Source organism: Calidris pugnax, unplaced genomic scaffold (assembly GCF_001431845.1).
Source record: "Calidris pugnax isolate Ruff unplaced genomic scaffold, ASM143184v1 scaffold25, whole genome shotgun sequence".
NCBI classification, from domain to species: Eukaryota; Metazoa; Chordata; class Aves; order Charadriiformes; family Scolopacidae; genus Calidris; species Calidris pugnax.
In genome coordinates this window covers 14,110,420-14,123,363 of record NW_015090805.1, presented here as the reverse complement: position 1 = coordinate 14,123,363, position 12,944 = coordinate 14,110,420, and the positions used below count along the sequence as shown (strand labels likewise).

Sequence of the window (12,944 nt, the reverse complement as noted above, 5' to 3'; positions counted from 1 at the left end):
CCCCCCCCCCCCCCCCACCCCAAACCCCCACAAGCCTCTCTGTCCTTCATATTCACATTAAAATCTACTGAATGGAGAAAGAAAAATGATTTTGAATTTCATCAACTAGAGCCACTTTGAATAAGCTTGTTGACTTTTCCATACAGCTATGGGGTCCCCTCACGCTGACCACATTCCCTTCTGCTCACTGCCTCTCCCATTTCTTCCAAATGGCAGCAGTAGCTGAGGCAAGGAACCGAAGGATGAACAGCAAACCTTAACTAGTCCTCAGATGGATGGCATGGCTTTGGTTTGGCATTTTACGAACATTATACTCCCACCGCCCCTATTTTCCCCAGGGACTGTAATAATTATTTTTTTTCCATAGTGATCTTGCCCTTTTGCAAGCAAGAAGCATCTGAGAGAGAAAGTTCTTGTTTCCTTCTTTAGTCTTTTAGTTTTCTGTGGGCGCAAGTCAGCATCAAGTTTCCACCCTGTATTTCAAGGCATCTTGGAACTGTGACTCAATTAAAATAATTCATGCTGCCCACATGTTTTAACATAGCAATGACTGTTTTCTCCATAGGTTAATATGCAGGCAAAGGAAGTAATGGATGCTGAATGAAGGCTAGAATGTGGTGAACTCAGGTTATGTTAGTTTTATCTAGATATAAATTAATTGAAATAAAATGCTTATTTTTAATTATACTAGTCTATATTACATATATGTTTCTATACCAGAGCTTATAACAGTAATTTGTTTAGTCTGAGGGGATGTTTTATTAATGCATACCTCAAAATACATCTATGCTTTGCATTTTGGGAAGCGAAAAATATACATAAATAAAAGTATATTACTGTATTTCTGGGAAGCACATTTTCTAGTCACTGGATCTGCTTTGAGCTGGCTCTTGTATTTCATTAACAGACTGAAACACCATTTACAATAGTGATGTATGGTAAATAATGCAGAAATCATGTCACATTTTAATTATGCATTTTAACTTAATTGCTTCATCCGAATCAATTTATACTGATAGCAGAGTGCACTTTATTTTCAGCGGCTGTTTTTGAGTAAAGGAGAGTAACAGCAGAAACACTAGTCCATTACGAAAGATAGGATTTGCAACCTTAGCATTCTAATGTTAAAGACTGTGTGGTTTGTAAGGAAGAAGGTGTCTAAAAAACCTTTTATTTTCTCTCTGCCTTAATTACATCTGTCTGTGTTTCTTGAAGTCACAGATGTGTTGATAAAGCTAAATATTTTGGTCTGGATCTAGTCCTCTAATTCTTATGAAGACCTGGAAGCAGTTTGGGACTTGGTATTTTTTATCTGCTAACCTCTTTATCTGCTAACTGCTAACCTCTGTTTGTAAGCCAGCCTTCTATTTTGAGCACCTCATATCTGTGTTTAGCATTGTAAGAACCTAGTCTGAGAGCTCCCATACATATAAGTGTGTAGATACATATAAACAGGAAATTAGAACACATTTTGTATTTTCATGCAGTACTTTGGAATTAAAAATATATTAAATTCCTACACTAGGTTGAAAACAGAAATAAAGGAAATTGAATTTAAGGCATTTCAACAAGTAGTTAACTACATTTTAATAGAAACCTATTTAGAAAAGAGCTCAAGAAGAGAAAAAACCCTTTTGTTTTTCATATTCTTTCCCATAATGTGCTATCATGATAGTGTAAAATCATTATTAAAAGTCACTAGTACAGAAAAAGCATGTAATACATCAAACCTTATTCCTTTTTATTCACCAGGAACAGCTGATACTCATTATTGTCTGATGTTTTTAAACATTACTTTTTATGAGAGGAAGTTGCAGTGTTTTGAATCTGTGCTTGGGTGTACACAAGCACATATCTATAATTGCTTGAATAATTGCCAAAACACTTGCCTAAACAGAGAGGTACAAAGCTATATTCAGTCCTTATTTAACTCTATTGATTCCAAACGAATTACACAAGAGAGAACTTTTGGCTTACATTCAGTTTATTCATTAGAAAGCAGCATGATACATGATCAGCCTTTATGCACAGTCCATAAACCTCATTCCAGAGCTTTTTGTAATAGACAAGACAGAAGAACTCCCAAGCCCAGTTTAAACAGATAACATATACCTTCATTTTGATATGTAGTGAGATTACTGAGAAGAGTTGCCTATGCATTAAAATGTAAAGACATAAAAACAGATAGTGAAATTAATAATTTAAACTATTTTTCAATACAGCATTTGCAGTTAGCAAATGTTTGTTTTGTTGTGTTTTTACTACCCATGCTTTGCAAAGCCCTCCACTGGTATTCAAAAAACTGTTCCCCAGGGTCTCATTAGAACTAAAAAGAAAATGATAAAAACATTTTACTAACAAAACACAGCACCTGTTTTGAAATATTATTCTCAAATGGTAATGGCGTTATCAATGATTAATATTTTCCTTTCTAAAATTTAAATATTTATTCAGTTTCTCTAACTGTGAGATTGGAATGCCAGTCTGGTTTACATCATTATACAATAACTTTCTTTCAACCTTTAAATTCTATTTATATCATTAAAAGATATCAAGCTAATAGATTATATTTTTAATCCAGTCCACAAACATGGTGACTCGAGCATACACTCCTGGTCGTTCGGGAAGTGCACATTCATAGCCAAATGATGTTACACCAACCAAAACCCACTTGTTACCATCTTCAAATGTCAGAGGGCCACCTGAATCTCCCTGAAATATGAAATTCAAAAATTAGAAGTAAACACTGTCAACTCTGAAGCAGAGCCTGTTTATGATATTTTGTTTGTGTTGATCCTTACTCGTAAACGTTTTATCCATATATAACTTGGGCACCAGAAGTGAGATCAACATCAATTCTTCCATGTAAAAAAATACTTGAGATAATCCATTTACCTTTTTTCTTACTTTTCTTTTCTTTTTTTTTTTTTTTTTTTTTTTTTTTTTTTTTTTTTTTTTTTTTTTTAAAGGATGTGATCTTAAGCTTTTATCAGTCTTTCAATACAGGACTGGGTTTCAAGTGATTTTTTTTGCTTATTACTTTTACATTTGGCCCTTCATCTTTCATAAAGCAAGGGTAAATGTCTAGGATTATTTTCTGGTTGAATCTATTCCACCAAAATGCCGTTGTATTTTTGGCAGAGTTTCTGCAAGTTCAAATTTTGAGAAAAAGATGGCAAGATTGCCAGAAGAGGAGGTATGCTTTTCTTACACCTCCTTTTCAATACTTTAGCAGATGTAGCATTGCAATAGAGTGTGGGAGACCAAATTTGCTTCAGCCCACAGCTTGAGTGGGGGATGAGTCAGCCATGAGTGTCTTGTTCTAATGAGAAAGAAAACAATGACTATTTTTCATTGTCTATCAAGTTACTTGAACCAGTATTGGTTTTGTCTTCTCACATCTCTATGAATGGTTCATTACAGGAGGGGTCTGCAAGGACTTGGCTATTAAAATACTTCTGCCCATAACTCTAGGACATCACAAAAGTTCAAAGGATATGACAGCAGCCTAAAGGCTGAAGCACTATCAGGACTCACTTGTTCATCTTTACTCATGGTTGAATGGTTATTGATCGCAACGCTGGTCACTTGTACTCTATATCAGCCCATGGTGCTACACTGCTTTTTTTCAGTGTGAGGTTCAGAAGGAAAAAGGAAAGAGGAAAGCCACAGAGGCTGAAGGAATGGAAAGTGAAATTAGCCTTGCATACACTCCTCCTTCTGGACTAAACTAGACAAAGTCACCGCACCTGAGCACAAAGGCTTAGGTTGTGAGTGCAAGGCAAGAGCAGTTACATGAGAGTGTTCCTCATCAGACTTGAGGAGAACCAGCCAGTCTCCATGCCATAGACTCCATGTTGCTGGAAGAAAAATTATGTGATAGCCAAGTCTGACTATATCCTCAAAGACAAACGGAGTGTTATAAGCAGAGCTGGAATGGATAATAACTAGAACCCCAGGAAGCAGCATATGAGATCAATGCAGAAAGGCAACCTATCCAAAATACAGTGGCATCCCCTTACAATAGGTTTGCAAAATCTACAGATTCTGGAGAAAAGAACCATTGTTCTCTTTCTTTCCCTGCATGAAGCATTATTTAGTCTTCAATCTATTTGTTTTTTATTTCTCTGTACTCTGCTTTTCCCTAAACATGTTCCTCTTTCCTTCAAGGAATTAGTCAGCAGTAATTATTCAAAGCATAGTGCAGAAAATTTCCAATCCTCATATTTATCTCCATCCATGGTTGCTTATATCAAAATGATACAACATAGACTTTTATATTTTCAACTTGTATCTTAATAAAGTATTAAATGGGCAAAATACTATGACTAGGAATTACATTCATGGACAGTAGTTGTCCTGGTTTTAATGATTGGAGGATCAAGGAGCATTTTATTCGGTAATTAGATGTGGTGTATGATAGCAGTGGACATGAGTTGCTAGTATTTACCTGGCAGGAATCTATTCCTCCTGTGTCATAACCTGCACAGATCATATTCTCAGTAATAATATATTCTGGCATCCGTTGTTGGCATTTTTCATTCGAAATGAGAGGGACTTCTGCTTCTTGCAGTACGTCTGAAGTGGGACCTGATGAAAATACAAAGTGTATTTACCACTGTAATAAATACGTACAACCCACATGGAACAGCAATGGTTTTGTTCCTGTTCCAGCATGCTGGGCACACTACCGAGCAGCAGGAAGCTCTCCCTCACTACTGTATTATTCAGGCTTATATCCCTGTAACACAGTCACTGATTAAACAGTGCTCATTAACAGAATCCTGTCTTTTATTTGTGCAGTGGGACTGAATTTGGTTATAATTAAATCAAGATTACTAAAATCAATGACTATGAACTCACTGTGGGGAGATCTAAGGGATAACTAAGGGCTTAGGAACCTGAATTGACCAATGTTTCCTCAGTATTCGTTGTGTAACTTTGATTATTTCAAGTTTTTATAAAAATTTCTGTTACTAATTTCTACCCAGAATTATAAAATTCTGAAAATGTAGAAGCAAATGCATATGAGCAACTGCGGAAGTGAAATGGCATGTTTATTATTTCACAGAGACTCCAAATCTGGTGCATATGATATACTAACTGAGCATGCATTTCACTCTACAGTCAGTATGTTTGAATTATGGGGAAAAATCATTTGCATATTTTCAGAAAGACTAACCTCTCTCTCCCTGCCACTCCCTCCCCCAATATCTGGAAATAAGATATCCATATCTCATATTGAGAAAAGTAGTCAACATAACTTCTATTGGGATGCAATAAGGTTTTTTCCTAATTTGATGATCTTAGATATGTATATTATTTCTAATAAATAAGCTATAACTATATTACTTTGCTTCAGAGAAGGCACAGTGGAGGGGGATAGTTCCCAAATTTTAGCATAGAGGAGTACCTCTCTAAACTATTCAACCTTAGCAGCCCCTTTGGAATTAGGAGCAAGCTTTCCCTCATGGCTTCATGCCTGTCATAATTTTCCAAGCAGATGACCCACCTTCATTCATAATAGTACCCCAGCCAGCAATGGAGCAGTTAATTCCTGGTAAAAACTGTTGATTTTTTTCTGGTAAGCAGATAGGTTGTATGTAATCTGTCAATGAGAAACAAGTAATCAATTTCTACCTCTATCCTGTATTCAGGTTTTTATGAAGTCACATAAGAAAATGTTCATTAATTCAAACCCACTTTTTCGGCAAGATATCCAGGAAGTACTGGACTGACTCCAGAATGATTAGGTTGTAAACAAATGTACCACTACCTCATCACCCTCATATGCTTAGCACAGTTAGAGCTTTGCATAACAGAGTAAATCTATTTTATGGGAAAATAACAACCCACCTGTATATTGCACTTTGTATTGAAGGTGTATGAGAGCAATATCACTGTTTTTTGTACGCTTCATGTAATGAGGATTTATAACTATTTGGTCGATGTTTTGAACTACTGTTGAAGACTGTGTCAGATTTGATTGGTCATATAAGCCAAGAACTGCTTTCCATTGAGATGGTTTTAATTGCCTCCTAGAAGTTGAAATGAATATTCACAATTATGAGTGATTAATAAAAGTTTTGAAATATGTTAGGTAAAATACTAATCTTTAACCTCATATTAATTCATAGCATTTACACATTTTGTCAAAATAAATAAAATGTAGTGGATGTGCTTACAATTTTGTGATAGTAATACTATCTTAAACATTCCCACTGTAGAAATATGTGGTTGATTTTTTATGTTAAGATTATAATGCGTTATCTATAAAGAATCAATCATGCAGTAGCACAAAGGAGGAAAACACATTAACTAAATTACTATGAAGAATACTGCTGACTTCCCACCAGGCAATTAATATTCATCCCAGTTAGAAAATTATGGAATATCTAAAGAATAATAGGTCTAAAATGTCATTGGAAATGCTGCAGCTCATAGACTCAGAAAATTGTTCTCTTAATTTTTTAATCTAAATCGAAGAAGATATGCCAAAACAAAGTATGTATTTTTTCGCTGAGCTACGCAGGCTGGTTTGAGGCTGTATTTAAGTTAGAGAACTTAATTATTTGCTGTTTTTTAATCAACAAGTTCATAGTTTCAAAAATATGTTTCCAGCCTGATTGTTGTACTGAATTGATTTCTGCTGATCTTTTGGTTTGACATCAAGAGGTTATCTTGTTTTAAACTAGGAGTGTTTTAAGTTAAATGTTCAGAAGTAAGGTGTGAAACTGTAAGCTCTCACTTAGGTAAATTCCAGTAAAGTCAAGATGATGAAAAGAGATTTAAGTGAAAATGTAAAGGTGATTTAAGTTAAAAGGAAATACCAGGACACATGTGGATTTATTGTGTGAAAACTAAGAGGGCTTGATCCTTCTCATTTTAGTCTTTGTGTGGAATATAGCTCCTGTCATGCAATGAGGCAGCATTAATGTATCGGCATAGTCTCCAGTGCCATGTTACTTAGCTATTTATAATAAAAGCTCTACTGTAATTTTGAATATTAACATTTTTTGCCATTCCCGTTTCTAGGTGTCTTCTACAGCGTATTATAGATGTTATGGAAGAAACCCCTAGAAAATATTTAAACATGCATCATTTCTTTGAATGGTACAAATAACAGCATCTAGGGGTTATCTAATATTGCGTAATCAATGCACATAAATCAAGATTCATTCCAGTGATGCACAGTAAATCTTGATCAGTCTATGATAATATACAGAAGGAACAGGCAACACTGAGTTTACCTTTATGAGGTATGATGTCATCTTTTATACCACTGGCAGAGATTCAACTAGTTAATGGATGCCCATGTTAATTATGGGTCAAATGCACATGCTCAGTACTAATACCATATTTTTAAAGTGCAATTCTTCATTTTTCAGAAAATGTTGCTTAGTTTCCATGATTCTCTGCTTTAAAGTAAGGACTGAGGGTTTACCAGAAAGCAAAGGAGCCTTTAGCTGAGCCCACAAGTGATTCAAAACACAGTAATTAAACAGTGAGCTAGTTGCTACTTCTTTATGTAACAGAAATTATTCATAATCGGATGCCTCCCTAGTGAATCTGCACATTAAATAAGTGTTTCATCATTATGAAAATCAGAAAGAAAAGATATGGCATGTATGTCATATGGCCCTCTCAGCTAGTTGGAAAGATGTCTTGGAGTCAGTGGAGAGAAAGAGGCACTTGCGGATTTATATTAAATTAATTCTAAAGTAACCATCTAGAAATCCTCTCAAAAGTGCTGCTCCCCAGTGATAGCTGTATGATCCTTTGAAAGAGTGTTTTGCTCCATACAGGACTGATTGATGGCTCAGGTCCATACTGCAACCCAGCTTCACTGACGGCTATCCACCATTTGGATATTTGCATGTTGTGAGAGTATCAGAATGCGTTATCTTATGAGTGCAATGAACGTTACCCATATACACAGTGTGCTGCTGTCACTAGCCATTCATCACTGACAAGGGAAGCTCCACAAACAGGTCTGGAATTAAAATGGAGTGAAACTATCCAAGGCCAAGCTTCTCTTCTGGCATCACTTCCACCTACAATCCTTGTTCCATTGTTCTGAGTTACCAGGTGTTTTCCACAAGCTAAAAAAAATAACAAACAAACTCAAAAATAATAGATTTTTAGGGAGATATAGCATGTTTTATTAGACTAGCTAATATTCTCGGGAAAATAGGCTTCATAGTATCTGAACTGCTATTCAAAAATATTATCACTTTGGAAAAAAGTTTGGTGCTTTATAGCTGAAATCAAGGTGCCACTTTATAACTTGGATTTAGATGTGTTCTTTCCTCACACCTTCTGAATTTTTTGTATTTGTGTTTTCAGTATAGACCTGTCTCTAGTGTATACTTAACTCTGAAAACAAGTGCAGACTGTACATTTTCCTGTGTTTATATCATTACAAGTATCGCTTTTATAGTCCATTCGCTAACCTTTCAATTCAAACTATAAACATTAGGCTTTATGGGCTGAACAATTTGATTTCTGTGTGAAATATTCCCAGACTATATGTACTTACGTTTAATGTTACATTGCAGATGAACGACCAGGTTGTTCAGACAGTGTTCTCTAGAATGAAAGTGCAGTTAAATCACAAGTATCTACACATCAGGTAACACTAAATTACTATCAAATATACATATATACACATATATATCTATATAAATGTATATAAGCACATATATACTTATATATATAAGTACATTAGTTTGTCAGCACCAAACAGATAAATATAACTTTTTTCTTATGTGTTTTAATCATATTTTAATCATAAATACACATTATATTATATATAATATTAAACGTACGTGTTCCTCTTCAATGAACACTTAATTGGTGTATGTTAAGGAAACAAAAGTAGATTCCCCTTGTGTTTTAGGGAAATGAGTCTGTCTGTGACATTCTCAATAAAATTGTAACTGCATTCAGTATTTTTTCTACCTTTTGAGATTTTTTCAATACCTTACCACTAGAGATCAGTGTGACCAAAGAATTTAAGACGTTAGTTTGATATCACTATGTCTTTCTTACTAAGATTATAATGCACTGTAAAATATATAGCTGCATATACAGGTTTGGAAGTTATTTAGCAGAGATATAAAGCCAGAGTTTGAAGAGCACAAGACCACAGATCAAAACTACTCAAGCATTTCTGATACCCAGGGGTTTTAAGATTATCTTCATAGCTTGTAATGAATCTGAACACTTGGGACAGTGTGTGCTAGCAATTTAAATCTGATACATACAGAAATATATCAGAGGAAAAGAACGTCTGCCAACGGCTAGTTTGCAGTATGCATTTCCACATAATTTTTAAATAAAGGTAAGGATACTTTAAACGTGATATGGTATTATGTATTCCTCACTGTGTTTGCTCTAAAATTTTCTATCTGTTGTGAGGGAAATAATGCTTGATGTGACCCAGCATTTTCACAATGGCATAGTGGTGCAAGAAAGGCAGGTGGGAACTGTAGTCACCCCCCACCTCCCCAGTTAAATCTTCACTACAGAGCAGGTAAGAATGATATACGCTTCCAGCCCTGATTAGTCTCACATAGCCATTTTCCACTTCAAGATAGATGCATAATTTTAAAGCTGTAATTTAAAAAAATGGAAACCTGTATTTTATATCATGTTCCAAATTCTGTAATTTGTATTCAAATTTGTGTTGACTTCATAAGGATGTCCCTTGGTAGTGAGACGAACATCAAGGATGACAACCAGAAACACATAAACCCACAGGAAACCAGTATCATCTTCTGCATAAACTTCATAGCAACTACATACTCTTTGACCGAGCTCCCTCCATAGGGTTTAAAAGGGTTCTCGATGATACTATATATTAGCTCCTTTATCTGGTCCTCTGCTTTCTTTTAGGTAGATGCATAAACTAACCAAACTAACATGTCATTATTTGCCCCTATTTTTGTACATTGAAGCAGGGAGTCACATGTAATGAGCGTCTTTGCCCTATCACCAGTACCTACTGATTGCTTTAGTAGAAGTTACTTTATGGCCATCTGCTTCTTCTTTCTGAAGCTATCTCCCAGTATGAAAACCACTTCCTTGCCTGCACTTCAGTTCACCAGTCCTCAGCTGCCTCGTGGTCAGCGCAGGGGAGTCCAAAAGGCAACAGAGGTATCGCATATGCTGAATACCCATCCTATGTGTTTCTCTAAATGTCATCTATGGAGCAGCATGCCAGGCAGAAATCTGGAGTAGTTGGGACACCTGTGAGCATTATCTTCACTTAAGACTGGCAAAAGCAATTATGCCTGTGGAATCTGCTCACATAGATCTCCAAGGCAGGATTTTGCCCTAATACAAAGCTATCCTGCCAAGAATTACATTACCTAAGGGCATCAGAGAACAGTTTTGTGTCTCTGCCACCACAGCTTTCCAGTCCTATTATATGTGCCCTCCTTTGCTTCAGTGGTAGTTATGCTTGAATAAAAACCAAAGACAATGTGAGAAATGCATTTTAAAATTTGATTACCAGTGAATGCATTTTTTTTTAAATTATAAAATCTGTGTGATCTTTCTATCATTCATTATATGTACAAAAAAAGCGTGTACATCTGTAATGGTGTCACCCTGTAAAATGATTTCTATCAGCTGTTCAGATGAAGTATGGTAGAGGATACCTATTTCTGCAACAGAAATACAACTAAAATGAATGAATTTATTCCATTTCCTCCTGCATTAATCACTTCTTACTGTTTAACAGATATTAACAGAAGACATCTTTAAATCATTACTGCTCTTTAAGATCTCTTGTGGCAATGCTGGTTTAGACATCCACTCAAGAAAAAAGAAAAATTACTTGCAATGATATTCCATTAGTTTAAGATACTTTCACCACTGGTGAGAATGATAAATGTTTGGGATTAGCAGAGTATAATGAGAATATTTTTTTTTAAATTTTCTTTGTAAAATGTAGGTAAAATACAGCATAGCAAATTAAGAATTCTCTCCTACTTCATTACTATGTGGTATGTTTATAAAGGAAACCTGAAAGAACACGGACTTTGGCCATCCTCAACCTGATTTCAGTATTTTAACAATTAGACAGTGGTTTTCTGCCTCGCTGCTTTTGGTAGGATTCCAGGAAAATGGACATAATAAAACCTCTTACAAGCAGAAAGACAGTAATTAAAGTCATTATATATATATATAACATATATATATATGGGGGTTTTTTTATGTGATGATGGCAAGCCTTTTTCCTTTTGGAGGTGTCCTGTAAATTCCTGAGAATATAATCCTGTGCTAATCCTGTGTATTCCAAGGATCATGTCATCTAATGATTCACTTTTAAATGTGGAAACAATTCCAGAGGTCATTTTTGAGCAGAACTAATTTGTCTATAGATAGATACCTGTCTGCGGATTGCTTAATTTAGCAGTCCACACTTAGTCCTAAATCTGTATCAATAAAGCCAGTGGATTATAGACTCATGGATTATGGACTCATCATATTTCAGGAGATGCCTCAATGGATTGCAGTTTGAAGTGCTTATTTTTCTCTATTGATTGCAGAGAGAACCTAGTGTGCTAACTACTATATAACCATGGGTGAATGACACTCCATTTTAATTCTACTATATTATATATTCACAATGTAGTGATTTCTAGATAACAAACGTTTTGTAAAAATAGTAGTACTTATTGTTTTCACAGCAAATGTATAAAGACTTCACTTAAGATTGTACTGAATGTTAGCTAAAAATATTGCAAGCATCTTTAACATTTGCGATAGGTGAGAAAGAATGAAATGGGAAAGAGTGAGTTAGTTGCCTAATGTTACACAGAATTCATCAGTAGACAGAGAATAAAACCTAGATATGTTTATGGTCCAGAACTCATACAGAATCATGTTGCTTCTCAGATAAACTTGAGCTGGCAATTAGTGTATATTCATCACCATACTTTATGTTATCCTTCGTATGAAGAAGAAATGTCATTCTACTCACATTTTTGTAAATATTAGGCTGTGGTTAGCTGCTTTGGTGATGTAGACAAATGGGCCATCTCCAGTGAATAATATATCTGATGATTTATTTGCATCTCTGGAAGGAAAAGACACAAGTACATATTGGGAATGTTTGGGAAATTATTGTATTGGTAGAATTAACTGCTGTGTATGGAGAGCAAAACTAGATATAGGAGAAAGGAGATGTTCAATAGCCCTGCTGTGCCGCTAGGAGAGCCGCATGACCCACCCTACTGAAAAAGTAATTTCTGCAGCTTTTCTCAACCTGGAAATGACAAAGCCCAGTTAATTCTGTCTCTAGATATATGTACAGCCTAGTGTACAGAATTTTTTTCAATATAAGACACTAGTGTACTAACATGTACTTCAGAGATTTGCTCAGAACCCTGACTTGACCTTTTAAATGATCCGGGAGAATAGTAAAGTGCCAACCAATTGTACGATGAGGAACTTCACTAAGACCAGTCTAATCACTGAGCTATGATAAGTGCAAATGTCTGTAAAAGGCACTAAGGTGTTTCATGAGAAAATGAGCAGAAACTTTTACCAAAGTCAAAAAATGAACATGCTAGCAGGAAAAGCTTAGAGGATATACATTTATGAATATTAGTGGCTTACATTTTCCATGACAAATTACACCAGGATACTGCAACTGAATGCATGTGTGTTTTACTAGGTTACAGTAACAGACATTGTTATAGAGCAAGCACTATAAACCGTCCAAGTCAAAGCTTCCACCAATCTCATAATACTTGTGAGGATCTCTCACCTCACTTCAGCGTCTTTCTTGGTCTTTTTCAGCAAAGGTTGAGCAAACTATTTCCCACTCTTTTACTTCTTTCTCTTTCTTTCTTTCTTTCTTTCTTTCTTTCTTTCTTTCTTTCTTTCTTTCTTTCTTTCTTTCTTTCTTTCTTTCTTTCTTTCTTTCTTTC

The 12,944-nt window shown here is 35.3% G+C and overlaps 1 protein-coding gene across 1 annotated transcript in view; it reads right to left on the bottom strand.

Annotated features, from left to right (window-relative positions):
* Positions 1-2,479: 2,479 nt before the first annotated feature.
* The window catches only part of TMPRSS15 (transmembrane protease, serine 15), a 56,427-nt gene continuing 45,962 nt past the window's right edge, over positions 2,480-12,944 (bottom strand). The window contains exons 20-26 of the mRNA XM_014938007.1: positions 11,993-12,088; positions 8,540-8,589; positions 7,928-8,102; positions 5,857-6,038; positions 5,513-5,608; positions 4,451-4,590; positions 2,480-2,712 (exon numbers count right to left, since the gene is read on the bottom strand). Of these exons, the coding sequence (XP_014793493.1) occupies positions 2,557-2,712; positions 4,451-4,590; positions 5,513-5,608; positions 5,857-6,038; positions 7,928-8,102; positions 8,540-8,589; positions 11,993-12,088 (895 nt within the window). The 3' untranslated portion in view covers positions 2,480-2,556. The remainder of the gene's footprint in view (positions 2,713-4,450; positions 4,591-5,512; positions 5,609-5,856; positions 6,039-7,927; positions 8,103-8,539; positions 8,590-11,992; positions 12,089-12,944) is intronic.